This window comes from Narcine bancroftii, chromosome 11 (genome assembly GCF_036971445.1).
Source record: "Narcine bancroftii isolate sNarBan1 chromosome 11, sNarBan1.hap1, whole genome shotgun sequence".
In the NCBI taxonomy this organism is placed as follows: domain Eukaryota; kingdom Metazoa; phylum Chordata; class Chondrichthyes; order Torpediniformes; family Narcinidae; genus Narcine; species Narcine bancroftii.
In genome coordinates this window covers 90,960,026-90,982,472 of record NC_091479.1, presented here as the reverse complement: position 1 = coordinate 90,982,472, position 22,447 = coordinate 90,960,026, and the positions used below count along the sequence as shown (strand labels likewise).

The 22,447-nt window shown below is 37.5% G+C and overlaps 2 protein-coding genes across 2 annotated transcripts in view; both read right to left on the bottom strand.

Moving 5' to 3' along the window:
• Positions 1-2,117, bottom strand: part of ptprq (protein tyrosine phosphatase receptor type Q) — a 152,531-nt gene extending 150,414 nt beyond the window's left edge. The window contains exon 1 of the mRNA XM_069904020.1: positions 2,034-2,117. Coding sequence (XP_069760121.1) covers positions 2,034-2,117 — 84 coding nt within the window. The remainder of the gene's footprint in view (positions 1-2,033) is intronic.
• Positions 2,118-7,028: 4,911 nt separating this feature from the next.
• otogl (otogelin-like) overlaps positions 7,029-22,447 on the bottom strand; it is a 111,120-nt gene continuing 95,701 nt past the window's right edge. The window contains exons 49-55 of the mRNA XM_069902299.1: positions 20,971-21,034; positions 19,026-19,204; positions 18,112-18,213; positions 16,829-16,948; positions 15,496-15,541; positions 9,161-9,240; positions 7,029-8,792 (exon numbers count right to left, since the gene is read on the bottom strand). Of these exons, the coding sequence (XP_069758400.1) occupies positions 8,592-8,792; positions 9,161-9,240; positions 15,496-15,541; positions 16,829-16,948; positions 18,112-18,213; positions 19,026-19,204; positions 20,971-21,034 (792 nt within the window). The 3' untranslated portion in view covers positions 7,029-8,591. The remainder of the gene's footprint in view (positions 8,793-9,160; positions 9,241-15,495; positions 15,542-16,828; positions 16,949-18,111; positions 18,214-19,025; positions 19,205-20,970; positions 21,035-22,447) is intronic.

The window sequence follows — 22,447 nt, the reverse complement described above, 5'->3', positions numbered from 1 at the left end:
TGGATCTGGTTTATTCAAGGTTCTTCTAAGAAAGAGTCCACATGCACAATAGTACACATCTTCTTACATACATTAAACTGATATTACACTCATTCATATGCTCTGTGTTGATTTCCCCTTCAAAATAAACAAAATAAGGTATGTATTTTAAGCAATAAACTGGGTGCTAGCTTAGATTGGCATTACTTCTTCGAGACTTGCATATGATTGATGCAACATCAATCTCTGTACACTTCAGTGATGTTAATTTTGATATAGAGCATGGTAACAAGCCATTCCAGTCCATGAGCCCGTGCCACCCAAATTCACCCAATTAATTTACATTCATTTTGGAGAGTGGAAGGAAACTGGAGCACCCAAAGGAAACCCACGCAGGCATGGGGAGAATGAGTTCCGCTACCTGGGTCTGTCCAGAAGAAGAATTTGTATGCGAGGCTGAACAGGTAATTATGGTTCTTATTTAGTGTTCATGAGGTAACATTACGTGTGTTTATGTGCATACACGAATTGGGGAACAGCCCGTTCGTAACCCAGACTTTCGTAACCCGGGGACTCTCTGTACCACGTTAGCAACCTCAGTTCAAATCTGGTGCTGTCTATAATGAGTTTGTATGTTCTCCCCATGTCAGTGTGGGTTTCATCTCAGTGCTCTGGTTTCCTCCAACCCTTCAAACATATAGAGTTTGTAGGTTAATTGCGAGGGTCGAAAGGGCCCATGCTGTATGTCTAAATTTTTTAAATTAATTTAAAATTCTAATCATTTCAGCCACTCAACGAATATTCATAAACTTGATTGAACACAAAATCCTTTTGCCACAATTTTAATATCTCCATCACTACAGTGGTAAATCATCCCCAATGATATTCTTGTACACAAACCTGTTAATTCAACATTCCACAATGTTTAATATTCAATTTTGCAATGATATTGGGACAAGAGATTCCCATCGAAGCTTTTTTTTGGAAACTTTTATCATGGATTCAAAAATGATCAGTAAGATTGGTATCAATGTTATTAAGTAACCATTCATATCTTTAATCTCTCAATATTCGTACTTATAGTAAAACTTCAATAGTTCACTATTCCATTGTTTGGAAATCCTGATGGTTCAGCAGCTCGCCCACCCAGAAGCTAATTCCCATGCTCCCTCTGACAAACCTAGACTAGGTCCCATGCTCCTTTTAACACGCTGGAGTCCCGGTTCCCTCCTTTATAACTGAAGCCTAGTTTTCTGTGCTCTCTAGAAACTCAACAAGTTCCTGGTTCCTGCTCACCCTTGAAAGTCCCCAGGGCCCTGGTTCCTGCACTCCCTTGAAACATACTGTGGCCTCGTTTCCTGCACTTACTTGACCCTCGCTGAGGATTTGATTCCCATGCTCTCTTAAAACTCACTGTAAAATTTATTATACTGTTGTGTAAACCCTAAAAATAATGAAGTAAATGTGTGTTGAAGTATTACTCATAACTTCCAATGGTCTGAAAAATCTGCCAGTCCAGCATTACTAAGTTTTAAATATAAATTAAATTAGATGTACAGCAAGGTAACAGGCCCTTCTGACCCCGAGCTTGTTCCACCCAATTAACCTACAGTCTGTATTTTTTGAAGTATGGGAGGAAATTGGAGCACCTGGAGGAAAACCCATGCAGACAAGGGGAAAATGTACAAACTCCTCATAGACAGCACCAGATTTGAACCTGGGTTGCTGGCCTTGTAATACCGTTGCACTAACCACTTCACTAACTGTGCCACCCATTCCTGAATATGCTGGATTAACAGACCTCATCTGTATTTTGAGCAGTAAAGATCTTAATTAGGTTATGTATTTGTCTATTAAATGAAAAATATCTTTACAACCAGCATTTGTGATTTCTTATAAAATATTTAATCTTGAACAGTTATGAACAGTGATAAGTTTTGTCATGTACAACGCACAATGCCATAAGCCACAAACTAACACAGCCCAAACTGTGATGGTAACAACCATTTTAATGACCAGTAAAAAAATGAAAAATGTCAGTTGTGCGATCTTACCTGAAAACCATACTTCAGAATATTTATGAATATACAAATATAAATAGCTCTATCCAGTGTGGTACTTCTTTCATTCTGCTCCATGTCATATTTCACTTCACTGCTGATTGTTCAATTTCTAATCCAGGGATATCTTGTAACAAAGTTAAGCATTGCTAAAATAATAAAGATTAGTCATTTTAAGGACCATAATTTTCCTTTCTGAAATTCATAGCAAAGGCAGACTATGTGCAGATTAAAATGCTTTAGAATGTACAAATTCCATGTGTATAATTAACATGTACATCAAGCAAAGCTTTGAACTCACAGTTAAGATATTTTACAGATAAATAATTAACATAAGAAATGGGAGCAGGAGTAGGCCATCTGGCACATCGGGTCTGCCATTCAACAAGGTCATGGGTGATCTGTCCATGAACTTGGCTTCTCTTTCCTGGCTTTACCCTTAATTCTTATTTCCACTACCATGCAAAAATCTAGCTCATTTAATGAGTGAACTTCTACTGCCTCCTTTGGACAGAGAATTCCACAGATTCACTACTCTGGGAGATGAAGTTCCTCCTCATCTCTGTCCTAAATCTACTTCCCTGAATCTTGGTGCAATGTCCCCAAGTTCTCGTCAGACTTATCAGTGGAAACAACTTTCCTGCCTTTATCTTTTCAATTGTTTTCATAACTTGGTGCTTCTATAGATCCCCTCTTATTCTTGTTCAGCAAGTAATAGTCCCATGCGATTTAATTTCTCCTAATTTCTGGAACCAGTACCCTGCACAGTTACAGCAGAACCTCTCTGTTTTCAAATTCAATCCCTCAAGCAATAAAGGGCAATATCCCTTTTGTCTTCTTGGTTACCTGTTGCACCTGCAAACCAAATGTTTGTGATTCATGATTCAGGTCTTGGATGGTTCTCATGTTGTTTTCGCCATACAGTGAGAACAGGTCTGGTGATAGAACACAACCCTCTCTGACTACTCGCTTTATTGGCTGATTTTCCCCAATCTCGTTGTCTATCCGACTAGCTGAACTTCGTTGCCAGTAGGGATTCCTGATTATTCTTCGATCTTTTCTGTTGATATTAATATCTTTAAGCATTTTCGTGATGACTTGGTGTTGCACTGTTTTTCTGTGTTTGGCTTTGTGTAGTAAATGAAACAGAAGTATAGGTCTTGATACAAATGTGAAATAGACATAAAAGCAAGAACAGCATTTACAGAAATGAGAAACAACAAGAAAATAGCAAATGACATCTGCCTTAGAATTCTCAGATGCTACATTCTTCCTGCGAGTCATGGACCATCACAAACACAAAGGAAAAAAGAATCGATGCAGCAGAAATGTAGCTTCTCAGAAGAATCCTAAGCATATTTGTCCTTTACTCCCACCCCGGTGTTTTCACAAAGGTTGTTGACCTCACCAGCATTCACTTTTTTTGCATTTGTATAATTTATATAACTTTATTCTCGGTTGTATTGGTGCCTGGGGCGGGGGGAAATGGACCCTGAATGATCTACATATGCGTTGAAAGAAAGTGTATTGTTGTCTGAATCTATACGAGTCTTTGAAAAGCAAAAATAAACTATTAAAAAAAATACTATGCATAAAATATACAGACAGGATAACAAAGGAAGAAGTTCCCCAGCAGGGAGATGAGTGTGACTAAGGAAGCAGGACTTGGCGCAGACCCCGGGTGTTTGCTTTTCTGATGTTTTGGTTTTATTTTGAGTTCCTTTCTTTTCAGTTTTTCATCTTTGTTACTTACTTATTGTCATTGTAGGTTTCTGTAGGGGTCATTGGCCCCACTGGCATTTGTATCAGTATAAATTAATTGACTTTTTTCAGCGCGGGGGGGGGGGGGTATTAAATACGGATTCTGTATATACATAGGAATGTTGGAAAGATTGAATTGTTTGTTGAATTTTGTGAATCTTCAAAATCAAAAATAATATAGAAAACGAACATTACTTAAACGAATCAGAAAACAACAATCGAAATTCATGCGAAGAGATACATTAGAACAGTTAGATACAACTGGAAAGCTGGAAGGAAAAAGAAGCAGGAAGACAGAGAATGAAAACTTTAGCTGGATTAACATCAACTCGAATTCGGAGGGTCAGAGACCGTGATGGATGGAGAGACATGATCGCCCTCGCCGAACGGCAAGGCACCTTGTTGGAGCTCCCAATGTCTCACCCCGATCCTCCCATTGTCTGTCCACCCTTGGCAAGATAAATAACAAAAGTAAACATTCATATACAGCCATGTTCACAATTGCGGAATTTCCAAATTCCGGTCTTTAACGCCGTCTGTAACGGCGCCCTCCCGGATTGCACATGTTCCAAAATCCGTGTTCCCTGAATTCGACAAAGATGAGCCAGATATCCCGGAGATCAGAAAGCATCGCGGACGGTCGCTGTCCCACGAATCACAGAATGGGAAGCCTGGCTGAAAGCCTTCGGAATTTGGATACAAAATGTCACGATAAACGCACACTGGAGCCTCCAGCCCTTCGGATTTAAATCTACAAGACGGAATTCTGCAGAATAAAAGTATCAGACCGCCTTGCTACAGAGCACAGGAAAAGATACATGTTGCACAATTGTTAACAAGCAGCGCATCGTTCAGATGATCATTCATCCTGTGGAGTTCGAGCGCGAACATTGCAACGGGCAGGATAAATAAAGATTAAACGGACTTACCTGGAACTGGGTGAAGAGTTTGTAATGGTGTATAAACCGCGCTTTCCCAGCGCTTCGGATTCCCTTTATCAACTTTGGGTGTCTCCCTTTTCTCTCTGCCCTATCAAGCGAGTTGCACAGCCTCTCACTCACTCCCTGGTCATTGCTGACCCCCCCCCCCCCGCCCGCCCCCCGTTTCCTCTATTCCGCAAGGATGGTGTTGCCTTGAGGTTAGCGACCTGCAACTCCTGTGAGGGTTGATTGACAGGGCACTGATCCCGGGGAACTGGAGCTTCTCGATGCTCTCTCGCCGTAGCTGTGCGAGGTCGTCTTTTTTAAAAAAAAACCCATGCACTGAAATAAAACTAATCCCAAAACAGCACGTGTGCCGAGTGGCAGCATCTACTGTTTGTCAACTATTGCAATTGCCCGAATTTGTCAGGAATTTTTAAAAAAGGATGCATCTGCAGATCAGGCTCAACCTTGAACCTACTCAAGATTAGGTCCAAAATATCTAAGTTAGAAATCCAGCACAGAACTTGGAGTTAGTGCCATTTCCCATTGAAAGAGCTGTTGAAGCAGCTTTCAAAATTAAAGTTTTAATTTTTTTAAAAATCAAATTTAGACATACAGCACAGTAACAGGCCATTTCAGCCTACGAATCCATGCCACCCAATTCACCTAAACCCCTGGCACATTTTGAAGGGTGGGAGGAAAATGGAGCCCCCCCCCCAGAAAACCCATGCAGAAATGGGGAGAACAGACAAACTCCTTATAGATATCATAGGATTTGAACCCTGTCCTGATCGCTGGTGCCGTAAAGATGTTGCACTACCACCACGCCAAATGTGCCACCATTGAAGACAAAAAAGTTTTTTTTTTAATGACAAATAGAAGCAGTGCAGAAAATAGAAAGATTGTTTAACATGGGGGGGGGGTGACATGTTCCTGTAACATGCACTTCATTCAAAAATAAGCATAAAGAAAATGGAAGAAGCTGGGAATCCGAAATAAAAGCAGAAAAGGCTGAAATAAGTAGTAGATTAGACCTAACCTTGTGAAATTTTTCCCAGTGTTTCATTTCAATTTCCAACATCTGCAGCTTTATGTATTTTCCAAGTTGGAAAGTTGATGCACATCAATTAAACAGGTTCAAAACTGCAGACCACGAGCTTTTGGAAATGGGAGGTGCTTTTTTTTTCAACAAACTAGTCCATCATTTGAGTATCTTTTTTTAAAAAAGCTGTGTTCTGAAAGAATTGCTCATTTTAAATTTAACTTGCAGTTTTTGCTTAGAAAAAAAATAAGATGACAGTCCTTTATACAAGAAAGATGTGGGAGGGTAATCCATGGTTATTTATAATGCTTATAACTGTCCCTCTGTATACAAGCCTTTGTCCACCACTGTTGTTTCAAGAACATCTCCCGGAATACTCTCCCACTCAATGATGTCACTTCTTAAGATGTTCAGATTGCAATATTTCAGCTGTATAGGGATGTAAAATTGATGTATTAATGTTTCCTTGGAATTGGTTTTAAATTAATTTACATTCATTACTAATAGGAGTACCTAGATTTTTTTAGAAAAAGTATAAAGGAATTCAGTGAATTTGGAATTTTAGAACAGAGTTTTCGTTTGACAAAAAACATTAAAAAGATCACTTTTTTTTTGCAAGGACTAGATAAAGTAAATGTAAGAAAATAGTTTTCTCCCTTTAATATTTTGTATCAAATTACTATAGTTAAATGCAACGGGGAGCTTGTTCTGCTCTACCTCTGATTTACTGTATAATAGTTGACTGACATTTCCATTTTGATCACCAATGTCTTTGGACGTTTCAAATGTTGTTTTAATGTATAGTACCCTGATCTTGGAGCTTTGCCCAATAGAAACAACCTTTCAACAATGGAGCACACATTCTCTAGCTTGTCTTCTCTTCATTTTAAAAAGTAGGAACCTATTTGGAATTTCTATCCAGCCTCTAGATTTTTCAATCCCAGCAAACAACATTCTCCTCCAAAGACAAAGCAACTTCTTTATATCATTTGTTAGTTGGTTCATATGGTCTTATGACCTTGAGGGCTGGATGGAAACTCTCCAAATAGATTTATAACCAGGAAACTCAGACATTCATTCAAAAGTTCAACTTGTCTAGTTTATATTAAATAATTATAGGTTGATGTCAAATGGATTATGGTACTTCCCTGCCAATGCATCATATTGTCAAATTGATAAATTATTTTATTTGGCAATGTCACAAAGTATGCCACACAAGTATAATGAAGTGATAATGTGGTTACATCAATAATTGCATTTTAATGTATATTCTAAATATAGCAAACAGATTTAAACAACGGGCTATAGTCATTTTGTTCATATTATTTTTGCCCAGAAATGCAATTGCTTGTCACTTTTTAAAGCAACATAGTTATAGAAATTGTTCTTTTTATTTCAATGCAAAAACAATGGTTTCTGGGTTGAATTCAATCAGGCACCCTAAAAATTTAACTGGGCATTTATTGCCCCAAATTTAACTTGTGGAAATACAATACATTTTTCAATAGTAGCAAACAAAATTGTGTAATCCCCTACATGAAGCATTACCCAAGAAATTCATCCATGTGGAGATGAAACTGGTCTCCGATAAGTCATCAACAGGTACCTCAATGCCATGATAGTTATAAAGGTAGAATTTCAGGAATTAATAACCGCATGGAATTAACTGATAACAGACATATTTCATGTGACATCGCTTGGAGATTTGAAATGCAAGAACTAATTCTGGTTCCTTGTATCATCTTCAATGAGCTTCTTTTCCAGTTATTATCTACCTTTCCACTTGCTGACAACATTTTCCTTTAATATTCCTGTTATTATATAAAATCAAGCATTTAGAGATTCTTTGTCATTTGCAATGCCTGGGACCTGCTCGTTCAGGACAAACAAAACAATCGCCAAGGAATATTGACAGACTAACTGGACTGTTAGAACCAATTCAATCTAGTTTACCAATTGAAATATAGCACTTGTCCTCATCTTTATTGATGTAGGTGCCAAGTTTTACTTTTTCCTTTGATGGACATCACCATTTTTATCATTGGAATTCACATGCAGCTCAACCTTCTGTTGTCAAAATGTTGTTAATAAATTTAGTTAACAGTGGATAATTGAAGCCACAATCGTTTATTGCAATTTTCTATTTCATTATTTGTTGCTTAAGTGAATTTCACAACATTCACGAGTCATGATGCTAATAATACACAATGCAATTTTGTAGTCTGTAAAAGTAAACTGCCCGACATAAACAAAGTAATGCATTAATTTATGAAATCAATATCATTTACTCAGAAGAAAGAACTACACATGAAACTAAATGTTTTACCTACTTTGTTGTACTAAACAACGTTCATCACTTGATCAAAGCATTAATGTGTACATGAAATATCTAAAGGGGGTTAATGCAAATGTTATACGATTACCTTAAATCACTGTCAATTAAAAGTTCTACGGTTAATTTACAAAAGTTGATTGTAAAACATTTAACGATACAAATATAAATGCAGAGTTATCTTTTTAAGCGGATTTGAATGTTGATTGGCCTAGAAATTAGCTTGCCTTGGAATGCTCCTTCCAGCAGAACAAGTAGTCCTCATGCACTCCCAACAATGGACACTAGGGCTCATTTGGAGCAGTAGACTCTTGCTTGCTTATGTCCTGTTGGAAGCCTTTTTAGTTGCGGGTCCTATCTCGCCTCTTTGTCTGCTCTTACTAATAGGATGGATAGTGCATTTCTGGTTAATTATATTGAACATATTTCCAGCAAAACAAAAAGAATTTCTAGGCCATTCTCCAATCAGTTGTTTGACTTGTACTATAAGCAGTTTAATTCCATCGACAGGAGCAATCTGTTGGTTCTTGATATGTAAAGTTAATCCAAGTGGCGTTTTCCGCACAATAGAGAGGCACAGTCTGATCTGTGAGGTCAACTTCACGGCAACATTTGCAAAATTTTGCATAACCGTTGATATTAGTGTTGAATATCATGGCTGATGGACACTTACCATCACAAGAAGCCACAATGACCTGGAAAGAATTAAGAACCATCAAGAATTTGGGTATCTAATTCTCAGAAGAGATTCATACAATAAAACTAAATGGTGCACTTCTTTCTTCCAATATATTTCATTTCCCTGATAACAGGTTAATGTTAACTATGCTTAAATGCTTGTCAATTGCATTTTATGGAGCTTGATGGAGTTAAAAAATAATTTTAATAGCCAGAATTAGGTTAGTTGGCATCTAACAAACAAAACATTGCCTCAAAATCTTTGGCAAGGAAACCTGTGGAGTTGTACATTAAAGTTCTGCCTTATGATTTAAATGTTTATTGAAAGCAGTAATTGTCAAAATGATGGTTATGGAAAAGAATAAAAATAAAGGATTTTACATACAGCATCAGTGGTGCGGCAGTCATCTTTTCTTATGATCATTTTGACATCTAATTTCCGGCAAGGCCTGACATCTTCTTTGCCTGGTAGCGAATAGGCACATTAAAAAGTTTGAAATATCAACACAATTTATTGATACAAATGTTAAAAATAAAGTTGATTCTTATTTACTTCATGAATATTCATGGTACTGACTAATTAAATTATAAACTTTTGTTATGAGTTACAGTACAACTCCGGATATCCAAAATGGTCAGGACCGGGCCTATTTTGGATAAACAATATTTTCGGATAACTAGTCATTTTCTTTAAAAAAAAACAGTCCAGTAGCAACAGCAAATCACTTGTAACCATGTTTAAACAACAAGGGAAGGCTTTTAAAGCATGAAATAATGTTTAATTCTCACCAAAAAAGAACCTGAACAAGATAAGTCCAACACCAAAAACTCGAAATTCTACTCGGGGGTTTTTCCAAAATTCCAAAAAAATTTCAACCTGTGGCGTCAGTTCGGCTCCAAAAAAATTTCGGATAACTGAGGATTTCAGATAATTGGAGTTGTACTTCATTTTATGACAAAGAATTAAATTAATTGTCATCAAGTCTGATTTCAGTGGACTGCTTTAAAATATTTGTGTACTGGGGGTGTTTGTTGCTCAAAAGAATAATGGTTCCAATATCATACTGCACATTTACCAATGAACTGTGCTATCATTAATTTGTACAAAATATTTAAAATATTAAAAACTTGATAACTTTCCTGTCTGTCCAATTAGCTAAAGGGATTAAAGTTGTGTATTCAAAAATTTAATTTCGCACAAGACTTCAGAAACATTTGTCAGTATGGAGTTATACACTTCACAAGTACAAAATTACATATGAATTGATTTTTCATCTAAAGATGCTCTATAAATGCAATTAATTTGTGACACTCTCTGTCAGGGGATTCACAAAATCCAATAAATAATCAGCTGCATGCACAGCACTGATGAAGAGGGCAAGGATTTACCATTTCAGAACTATTGACCGACCATCAGTTCTGATGTGGGGTTATTGCAGACATAGTCTGATCTGCTCATTTTCCCAACATTTTTTATTGGTCAGGTATCTTGAATCTTTGGATTTTGAATTTTACAAATTTGAAAACCTAATAAATGTATTAAACAAATTACGGCTTGTTCATTCACTGATCCTGCATCACATGTTTTAGAACAGGATCTCCTCAGTTCTAAAGTAGGCCATGGCTGATCCACTTTAGTTCTGTAACAGTTGCTGCCTTTACTCAGCAAAAATGTTTCTCTTTTGGATCGTTTCTAATGATTATTGCCAGTTTTTGTTTTGCAGGGAAAGACTTCCAGGCTTCCCATTTCTTCTCCACAAATGGGTGTTTCCAAACACAACTCCTGAAAACCACTCTAATTTGGTGCCTAAACTCAAATGTCCTGCTCTCCTTCAAAAGAGAATGTAATTTTTTTCTCTACTCTGTAAATGAATTGAACTCAATACCCTGACAATTTATTTAAGGCCTCATTTTGGCTTGCATATACTCTGCTCATCTGAAAACAATACTGTTCTTAGTAAGCAGTTTTAATAATTAAACCCCTTCAGCCAAAATATTTTTCTGGTGAATCTATTTTTTTTTAAAAATTTGATATATAGCACTGCAGCCCGACGAGTCCACCCCCTTAACCTACACTTCCAGTACTTTTTGAAGGGTGGGAGGAAACCAGAGCCCCCCGGAGAAAACCCACGCAAACACAGGGAGAACATACAAACTCCTAACAGACAGCGCAGGATTAGAACCCAGGTCTGGTCCCAATCACTGGCGCTGTAAAGGTGTTGCACTAACCACGCCACTCTGAGAACCTCTTGCTTTCCTCCTAAGCGTACATGTCCTTTCTGAGGTATGGTTCCTTGTGATCACTGCATCCAAAAAGAGTTTCAATTCACTGTAGCTCAACCTTTGTATTTTAGCCCCTTTGGATAAAAGCCAATATTAAATTAAACTCATTGATTTTAGTGATCTTCATCTGGGAGCAATGAAATTGGTTTGGTCTTTCAGAGCCCCCAAACTCTTGCCATTTGGAAAATATTTTAATTTGCCCATCTTGAATCCAGTTTTGATAATCTTACAGGAAAGTCATTCAGCCATAAAATTAGCATCACTCAATTATAATGTTGCTTCATTCATCTTCTGACAAAGTGTTAGTCACATGATCCAAATGATTGTTGACTAATCACTCAATCAAATTCGATCAGTCCTTTCACAATAGTCTAGACAGGTGTTAAATAAAACCCGTGTGATGGAAAATGGTCAAGTATTACCAGTTTCTTCCATTCATGCAAACCCTAAAATTTGATTTGTCGCAGGCTACTCATGTACTGCACTATATTTTCCAAAAATGCATTAGCATTCGCATCTCTAGTCAGCCCATTATATAAATTTCCTGCATATTAGTGGCCTTGAAAATTGGTGCTGACCCAACTATCTTAAATTTCCTTTAAAAATATAATGTTGTCAATTATATGAAAGGGGGGAGGGTAAATCTGAGAGGTAGTAATTCTAATTCCATTAGGCCCTCAATGTAAGTAAAACTTATTAATTGTTTTACGGTATTTGATGGCATGATGCAAAGAATTCACGCGAGTGTTTCACCAGCTACAGATAAGATCCCATGCACACATGGATCATGGAAGATGAAACAAGAGCATTATTCTGTTGTTAGTTGGAAAAAGGATGATTAAAGAATAAGGAATGATAAGTTCAACAGTGCAAATAATAATCATACAGATTTATTTCCTAATGTTCTCAGTTGGGAAAGAACACAGTGAAAACAATTTGGGAGCAGTGTTTGCTCATAATGTCTGCCTAACTTTCCACTCTTCAATTTAAATGCATTTAAAATCTGTCAAACAGCATCATTACAGGAATGCATTGGCCTCCATCCAGTTTAGTTCTACGGGCTCCATCTATGCAAAAGATTATTTGGTTACAAGTGCTGTGAGAACAAATCTGTTTTATTAGCAATCCATAAATCCCCAATACAAAAAAGAGTTGTGATAAACTACCACACAATTAATTCATAACCAAGGGCTTCAGGAAACATATTAGGAGGATTTATCTCACTCTCATGGTAACAAGGTAAAGGGAAATTGTGAGAGAGGGAGGAACCCTATGCAGATTGTAAAACCTGATACAAGTCATTTGGGATGCAAATGTATTCCATAGAATTCACAGAATAGCCATATTACCCAGTACCAGATGAATTTTTTTTCAATAAATATTTGGTCTGAGAACTGAGGCATGCTCTTGAAGATGTGCATGACACCAAAGAGAATCAAGGTACATGCACACGATGCACACGAACAGTAAATATGATTAGATGCAGCAATATGTGAACTGGTTTACTCTGAATATAATTGGGGCCAATGTTAAATTAATTTTTATAATACTATTTTAGGTGCTGGGGAGGCAGTTCTACTGGGGTCTTCAAGAACAAATTGGATATATGATGTAGATATAATTTGCAAAATCCTGGTGGGTAGAATTAAAGAATTGTTTTGATGGAGTGCCAGCATCGACAGTCCTTGTGGGGTGTAACTGTTCCCTGACTCTATGAGTTAGAAACCCATTATACCATACTTGGAATGAAGCCTGCAGTTCCTGATTAAATTACAAAACACTTTGAAATACAAGAGAATATGAGGATATAATCTCCAAGAATGTTACCAAAACTCTGTAGCTGCAACAATCAGATTAATAATGGAGAGGAGAAAAAGGCAAAACATTATAAAAGATTTTTAAAATAATTAGTGTAGAGGGAGTGCCCAACACACTAACAGATAAAGAACTTTGATGGAATTTTAAGTTTGAAAGGACGTGGAACTTAATAGGACATGCAGTGGTTGAAGTGTGTAATATTGATGCATTAAAACAGAATTGGTAAGGAAATTGGAATGGAGAGGCATTGTAGGAAGATAAGACGAGATCATTAAAACATTTTTTAAGAAATGTAAAAACTATTAATGCAAGGTGAGATGGCTGTTTTTTTTGTTAACAGTGTAGCTTCCATATTGTGCCATGCAACACTAAATGCTTGTTGCAATTATATCCAAACCATGATTTCACACATATATATTTACAGAACATTTTGATGTTGATAAAATACTGAAATTATAAAGAAAGTACGTAATGGGAATAGTACCTGTGTCACAGTTAATACTACCAGTTGGGACTACTGGACTAATGGTAAAAGGTAATAAACCCAATCCCGAACCTGGCAGAATTATCAATATCAGTTCAATATAAAATGACAGCATAAATTACAATTAAATATTATATATCTGGCATGCATTAACTCAAGCTGGTATAAAAAAAAAATTGTTGCTGCCAAAAAATGCTGCGTGTGAAATGAAGCTGGTGATGAACTTGAAAGGCCATTCAACTGCACATGCTTTTAGTCTGTGATGGCATGTTTATAAATCATAATAATGCTAAAGAATCACATGCTAGCAGGTGATTTGGGTTGAGGTGCATTCCTGGCAGCCACATCAGTTCCACCAATATATAAAATTCTGAAGTATAACAGTTTCTGTATTCTCATGAAATACTTTCTTTAGAACAAATTTCATTTACAAAGTATACTGAAGATTCAGTGCAAATTGTCCAGCACACTGTAGTCGTGCAGACATGGCCAATTTCCCCATCGCTTTATGTTTCTCTTTGGGCGATATAGCACTAACTAATTTAATCACTAGTTTGTCGTGTGGCAAAAAATCACAGCAGGATCAACAAGATGCACAAACCAATCACTTAAACCCATTCCTCTCTCTGATGACACTAGCAGTACCATATCGACTTTGGATCAGTTCCCATTCTGTTGGAACAACAATACTCAAAGGTGTGGAAAATTACATCTCTCTTCAAAGTTCATATTTTCCTACTCAAAGTTCTTGGATACTAGCTCCAAAATAAGGATTTAAATTCTGACAGGTTATTAATCATTCCCAACATATCAACTTAAAATCAATCTCGCTATTAGAATCAAGAAAAATATTTAACTGAAGAACTGGTTTCTCCATTAATATTACTTTTTTGCAAGGACTTCCTTTTCTCATTAGTTCTTTTATGTTAGATTTCACAACTAAAATGGCACAGTGGAGAGGTAGGTAGATCGGATTCCACCTGCATTGAATTCGCCCATCGTTATTGAATGAAGATCTACCGGCACCAATGCCTGAAGAGGGCGCACAAAATCAGTGAACCGGTGCGGACTCGAAAGGCCAACATGGCCTGTTTCCGCTCCGTAAATGGTTATATGGTTATATACTTCATGGAAATGAAAGTGATGTTATCCACAAAATTAAACCAATAATGAAAAGTTGACAGAAATAATTAAATTAGAATATGTAAAACTAATACAGAATTGCTGAAAAGTGAAAGTTAAGAACTCAAAAACAAAAGAGTGACATAAGAAAAATAAGGATCAAAATATTATATGGGGAAAAAATTCAAGAACATCATTTTACTTTCCATTTATCAAAATGCAGATAATTGAAACCTAAAAGCTCTATAGTGCATTTATTTTTCTGTAATATCTTTCATAAGCCTGTCAAGAGTTTAAAATTCCAATGATATTTTTTTAAAGACACAGCTCGATAACAAGTCCTTTCACACCCAATTGACCTACAACCCTGGTACGTTTTGAAGAGTGGGAGGAAACCAGAGCCCCTTGGAAACATAGGGAGAATGTACAAACTCCTTACAGCGCTGGATTCAGACCCAGGTTGGTTGCGCTGTAACAGTGTTGCGCTAACTGCTATGCTTGCCGTTTGGGGGAAAACATTTCTATTTGGTCACTGGAAATAAATACAGAGCCTTGACAGGCATGTACTCAAATGAAAATGAGGGTCAAAACATGAGTAGCCCTGTCTATTAATATCCTTGCAAACATTTAGTGCTAGCATTCAAAGATAAATTTCTCCTGCATCTTTTCTAACTGAACTGTTTTAATGTTAACTCCTTTCCTTGTCAACAATGATTTCCAAAACTACCCTTTAAAAGAGGATTAGAATAAATAATTCTATCTATAACAGTTATACTCCAGAATAAATTTGAGATTAACCATGTCAGCATTTATGAAACAGCAGGCCCCTATAAGCAGTGCAACAAGTAGGTCACAATTGTTGCTTGTATTGTTAACAAACTGGCATTCAGACTGATTTAAATGACTACATGCCTTTTTATTCCCCACTCCAATCACGCAGCAAATTCAGGATTGAACCACAGCTATCCAAAACCAAAGCTAAACAAGCATAATACGCAGCCTTGTTCACTTACAGGTCCTGCAGCAACCATCCATGTAAAGCTTTGTAATTCCCCCTTTCTGCATAAAGGGAAAAAGTGCAAATAATCAGGAGAAACGGATCTCGGCATAAGAGGATGTTGCGGTAAATTTTCATCTTAGGACAAACAATCAAGAGACCCCAGGTTTAAACGTTTCATGCACATTACTTCGACATGTATTATGTGCCCAAAGCCTATTTTACGTGGATAAAAAAAATGTCACAAGCAGAACTTTAGTTCATATAAAATTTACAAATTCTTCAAAAAGCAGCATGAATTGACAAGTTTTCATTACGTTATTTGGTGATGTGTTTCTGGAGGCATTTTAGATAAACTCTGAGTAACAATTAGGAAGTGTTCAGCTGCTGATCCATTATATTGTAAATATCCTCCTCCATGAGAAGGATGTGGTAGAGGAAAGTGTGGACTGATTAAAGATGGATACGGGATGCGAGAATCAGCAATAAATCCATGGAAAAAATAATTAGACGATAAAATCATTCTGAAAAACCAGCAACAGCCAGAAACTAACTTTTTTTCCTCTTTCCACATTCTGGCCAACTAGTTGAGAATGGTCTATCTGTTAACTGTTAGAGAGATTAAGATTGGACAGTTTTTAGTATCTTAACAAAGTAAAACCCCTGGTAACCAGCACCTCTGGGAATTGGTAAGTGAATTTTCCAGTTGCTTGAGACTGCACGTTGTGTGATTGGGTAACTAACAGTGAGGCGTGCCAATTTTAAACTTCCGTATTATTTATTTTCCACAATCTTGTTGCCAGTTGCTTGAATTCCACATAACAGCAGGGGTTTTCCTGAAATGCTGTATTGTGTTACAGCTTGTTGTACAGTTTGTACCATGAAATGCCACGCACCTTTGTCGACTCATCTGCAGAGGTGCAGCGCAGCCAGTGCTGACCGGAGTGCCTCTCCAGCACCTCAGGGGACAGCTCCAGGTACCTCATTGGGCAGCTCCGGCACCTCCTTGTCGCCATTTTTGGTGAGCTCCAGCACTTAAAAAAAATTAGCACTGCCTCTTGCTCATCTGACAAGGACAGGTGAAAAGCAATAATAATTCGTTTAGAACAGCCTCAGGTAGGGGACGTTCAAGTGTTTGAGATGTGTATTTGTGAATGCCTGCAGGCATCTATGTGTGTCAGTCTCCATGGCAACAACACTTTCAGTAGAGGTTTTTTTTATAAATGATATTCTGTAAGTATGGAGCTTGAGCAATTATATGTGGCTCCTGTCCCAATTATTGGATAGCTCACTTCACGCCATCTAACACAGAAGGTACATGGTATTATTCTGATGACAAATGCACAAACCTGTATGCATTCAGTTTCATTAAACGGTGGGCAAACAATTCCAGAGCCAAGCATCACGGCTCCAACAGTTGTCTCCAGACACTTGTATCTGATGCAGTCAGCAATCCACGAGGATCCTGCCTGGATTTTTTTTTAAATTAACATAAATGAGTGCAAATATTATAGAAATCCACACATCATGATAATTTATTATTGAAGGCTTCAAAAAAAATAATGCAAAGTTATTTCATCAATGCTTAATGCATAAATGTCTAAATCTGATAGGAACAAAATATATCCAGACAGTTTTTACTTGCCTTTTGAGGAAATAAACTTGATGAAGAATGTTAGAAAATGCTGGGTATTTTAATTATTTTTATTGCATTTTAAAATATTGATCTTGTGGCGGCCCCTCGGGTGGCCTCACAAAATGAAGGATGAACGCAATGATGCAGCAGCCTATATGACCCGCAGCGCTGCCCTCCAATTGGCCACATCTAGAAAGAGCCTAACTGGCCTATCAAGGAAAGCAGATCGCAAATGCACCATTCAGTGCTGAGGGGGCTTTGACCACGCCCCCTCATCTTGAGGATGAAAGCAGGATTGTGAGCCCAATAAAGCTCAGTGTTAACTACACTCAACTGGGGTTTGTGTCATTCTTTTTGGGAACAGCATGTCCTTTCTGAGCTAACCTGCATGCAGCTAGCTATAATCTCTCCTGTGCTTATAGGCTCCGCAGAGCCATAGCTTGTAGCAGCTAGCTACAAACTATATATTTAATCTGATACACAATCTCATCTCATTCATAGTGACACAATGCAACATTACTTTGGAATCCAAATTTTGGAAACTTGGTTGCCTCATGTTTTCATGCAGGAACTCCCAGAACATCAGGCTTTCTACCTATTGTATTGACAAGTAGGCTCTTATTTTGACTAATCAATTATCTCCAATCCTCCACTGTTTGGGAATTGCAGATGCCTGCTTGTGAGATACACGTAGTGGCGACGTGATGTTTCAGAAGGTAGAAGGCGTAATGTTAGCGTAACCCTTATGCAGTCTAGTGAAAATCATTCTTGTTTGGGTAAAGTCCCCCGGTGCAAATTCAGGCCCTAAAAACAGGTTCACATTTTCATCTAATTTTAACTAATTCAAACTCATAATTTCACAGCTTAACAATATGTACAAATGTTCATACATTCATTAGAACATATCAATTCAAGGGCAACATTACTTGCATGTTATTGGTATTAAGTGAATAGGAAAATGCTAATCAGGTAATATAGTACACTGAACCAGCTTACATTATGGGAAACAAGGCTTCCTTCTTCCTCAAAAGAACATGACATGTTCTTACAGGTACCACAGCAAACATGGGGATCCGTTGAAGGAACATAGACTTGGTGCTGTTGATTAATAAAATCATCATCTTTAGAGCAAAAAAAAACTATGAATTGGTTCATTAAAAAAACAAAATATCAATCTTTTCATAAATCACAATTTCTTGGTACCACTCAACCAAGTTGACGATGCTTGCAAAAAAGTTAAAAAAATTTGATTTCCACCCAACAATAAATTCTTCAATGTGTTGCTTGCTGAAAGAGTTTTTAAAAATATTGCTGATATATTAACAGTAAAAGTTATAAATCACAGATGTACAAATGTTACCACAGTTTACTCTGAATATTTGAACAAAAAACAAAATTTTAATCGAAGTAAAAAAATTGATTTCTCTTTCATAATTTGGTATGAATTAGTAAACTTATCTTTGCTTGTAATGAGATATGGGTGATTATTTTTCCACTAAATACATGGCTGAAAAATATTGTCAAGGGAGGAGAAGTTTATCCAAGTGTTCAGATTTGGCCTCAGAAGTCAAAATTTATCTTTGTTGAGAATATTATTGATTTATCTAGAATATTCCAAACAAAGATAGGTTCATTGTGCAACACCAACAGCACTAAATTATATTTTGTTTCATTCTAAGCTATTTTAAAATCATAAGGAATGTGGATACTGTAATTTAATATTTGATGATTGCTTATGAGGGCATGGAGATTCTTGAAGAGTGTCAGTAAACTACAGAACTAATTCTGGTATATGTGAATATCTTCAATATAGAAAAACTTAGCTATGAACAGAAACCATTACGTAACACTTTCAGCAAGGTTATATTTTGAAATTTTCAAAAATCAAATGCCTATATTTTAAAACTCACTGGCTCGCATTTTGCCGAACAGTTAACTATCGTTGTTTCCATTAAAGGAGATCCTGTGGTTAGATCTGCACTCTGGAGGCAACTTGCAATATAGCACTGGTCACCTTCAAGGTGCTGAAACAGTGACTGGCCAGGTTTCAGTGCAGTGACACCTTGGAAGAGACAGACATCAACTTTTCCTGGAACAATAAAATGCATCATAATTATTCAGTTAAAATAATGCAAATTGTTACCTTTTTTGCCCCTCAAAATAAAGGTTTTCAGCCAGATGCTGTTTAATTAAGACAGAGAATGAAATACCGATTAAGAATAAACTTTATGAAGAGGGAGAAGTTTGTCTTTGTTCAGTCGTGCTAAATAGGTTTTGGATTGTGTTCGCTGATGGATAAATCAATTCCCGAGCTGCCTCTCACACTTTCAATTTTGAAAGACAAGAAGCAGACAACTGGTCCCTTTCTGAGAAGGCTGGTAAGTCATCAAAACCCTTTAAGAGGTTTGCAAATCTTGTACCCATTTCAGACAGATTTTTCTTCCATTCTATTTTTACCCTTGTTTATTGGGCTTCCTGACTAAAGCAGACCAGGACAACTGGATTTACAAGTCCTTATGGGATGTAAGCTTCAATTAGTGGCCAAAACTGTGGCTCAGAGAAAGTATTTCCTCCAGGCCCAATAAGCTATCCCGTTAATCTTCCTGCCTCCAGTTATGGCTAAACATTTTTTCCATATTCACCCACGCCCCCACATGACCTTCATCAACCTTCCACCAATCACAGTTTTTCCTAAATCATTAACTTTCATCCCCTATGTTCTCCCACAATAATCTATCAACTTTAAAAAAAAAATCATTGGGTGGCACAGTTCGCTGTTACAGCGCTGGCAACCCAAGTTCGAATGCAGCGCTGTCTGTAAGAAGTTTGTTTGTTCTCTCCATGTCTGCGTGGGTTTCCTCCAGGAGCTCCAGTTTCCTCCCACCCTTCAAAACGTACAAGGATTGGAAGTTCATTGGTGTAATTGGAAGCTACGGCTTGTGAGCTGGAAGGGCCTGTTACTGTGCTGCACGTCTAAATTAAACAAAAATTTAATTGAGCTTCTTTAATTGACCTCCAACACAAGCCTGTGTTGCTCAGGCTTTGGGAATCTCAAAAAATTGAAGCATACCCTGGAATTAAAGTACTATAGATTTGGGGAAATTGATTGCTTGTGGATTTCTGATCATAAAGCCTCCCCACACACTTTCAACTGTGATAATATTAAGTCTTTGAAGTTCGTTTCACTCTCCAAAAATGTCTCTGACTTGCCGAGAATTGTAATGTTAATTATTTGCTTATGGGCTACATAAATTTTACATATGGACTATATAAGAAGGAATGTTTAAAGAGATTTTAAATCTTAAAGTTAAAAGCTTAAGTAAAACAGTAAATTCTTGAAACACTAACCAGATGTGCTGTGAAAGGAGAAACAATGTCAACATTTCAGGTCAAAGACCCTTTGTAGGTGAAGTCACAATTATATGTCACACTCCACTTCCAAAGTCAATCAAATGAATTTCAAAAACACATAACACAGAGCTGCCAGGATTTGCAAATTCAATGTCAGAACCAAGAATGAAATTCTTCTGAATCATATACAGGAGAAATCAGCCTCTTTATCAAAGCAGAGAAAAATCAAGGAGCAAATTTAGTAAATTATAAATCGAGGCCATGCCTTCATGAACAGAAAATAGCTTCAATTTTGATCAACCAACAAATTTCAAACGACAAAAGCCATTGAAATTAAAAGTCTGCACAATCAATTTTGCACAGTGTAATATGTTAACCTATTTCACAAAATAATCACAAATGGATGTGCAGAGCTGCTGTATGAATATTTGTTATCCAATAAAAGCTCACGATGCAAAGTTATCATAAAGGTAGTAAAGTTCAAGTAAACTACAGGGGACTTACTGCAGATGGAATGAGTACAGCCACAGGCATCTTGAAAGCCAGGGTCCTCTGTTAGAACTTCACCCTGATTTGTTTTTAATTAGAAAAAAAATATACATTCCTTCAGAATCACAAAGGGACATGGATACAAAATAAAGGGCTGGACATTTGAACCTGAAGTATCGAGAAATTTTCTTCTCTCAGAGGCTAATGATGGAAGCCAGATCTTTGGAAATAGATTCTGTAAATGTTTGAAAAATTGAGGAGATGAGTTTCAGGCATGCATCGATCATCCACATTCATAAAGCTCGATGATCAGCCCCTCAAGTTTCAAGAACTGTTTCTTTCCAACAGTTATCAGGCTCATGAACCTTCCTTTGCGTCATTAATCAGGAATTGCTCTGACTCCACAAAAAGAATTATATTGCACTATTGCTAAGTCCCTTTCTTTTTTAGACTAATAATTTTATGTTTATTTATCTGCTGCAGCCCTGACCCTTCACTCCATCCTGATTCACGTGGAAAATGAGGCCTCATACGTCAGGCTAATGTTCATCAATTTCAGCTGGAATTTAATACAATCATTCCCCAGGAGTTGGTGGAGAAGTTGTCCTCGCTGGGACTTAACACCCCTCTCTGTAACTAGATCCTGGACTTCCTAATGGAAAGACCAGTTTGTCTGGGTCTGTAGCAGAACGTCAAGCACCGTCATGATAAACACTAGCACACCTCAGGGCTGTGTGCTCAGCCCGCTCCTGTTCACTCATGACTGCATCGTCAGATTCAGTTCCAACAATGTCATCCAAGTTTACAGAGGACACAACAGTAGATGGCCTCAACAGCAACAATGAAGAGTCGCTCTACAGAGAAGAGGTAGAAAATCTCATGATATGGTGCAAAAGTAATAACTTGAGCTTCATCATGGACAAGACAAAGGAGATTCATGAACTTCAGGAGGACCAGGAATGACTACCCTCCACTACACATCAACAACTCTGTAGTGAAGAGAGTGGAGAGCACCAAATCCCTTGGATTTCATTTAATTAGTGACCTATCGTGGGCACACAACATCTCCTCACTTGTCAGGAAGGTGCAACAGTGACTGTACTTCCTGGGAAGACTGAAGGAGGCAAGGCTACTGTCCGCCATTATATAACCTTCAACAGGAGCTCTACTGAGAGCATCTTGGCCGGCTGCAGAGAAATGGATCTGAAGTCAATTCATAGGACCATAAGAGTGGCAAAGAGGATCACTCCCCTGTGCCACCCATTGACAGGGTCTACCAGGATCGTTGTCTGAAGAATGTGCGTAAAATCATTGGGGACCCCTTGCACTCCACACATGGCATCTTTCAGCGACTCCCATCAGGAGAGAGATTCAGGAGATTCAGAGCCAGCACCACCAGGCTGAAAAACAGTTTCTTCCCAAAGGCAGTGACGTTGTTGAACAGGCCAAAGGAACTGCTCACACTAAACCATCCAAGATTATTTATGAAAGA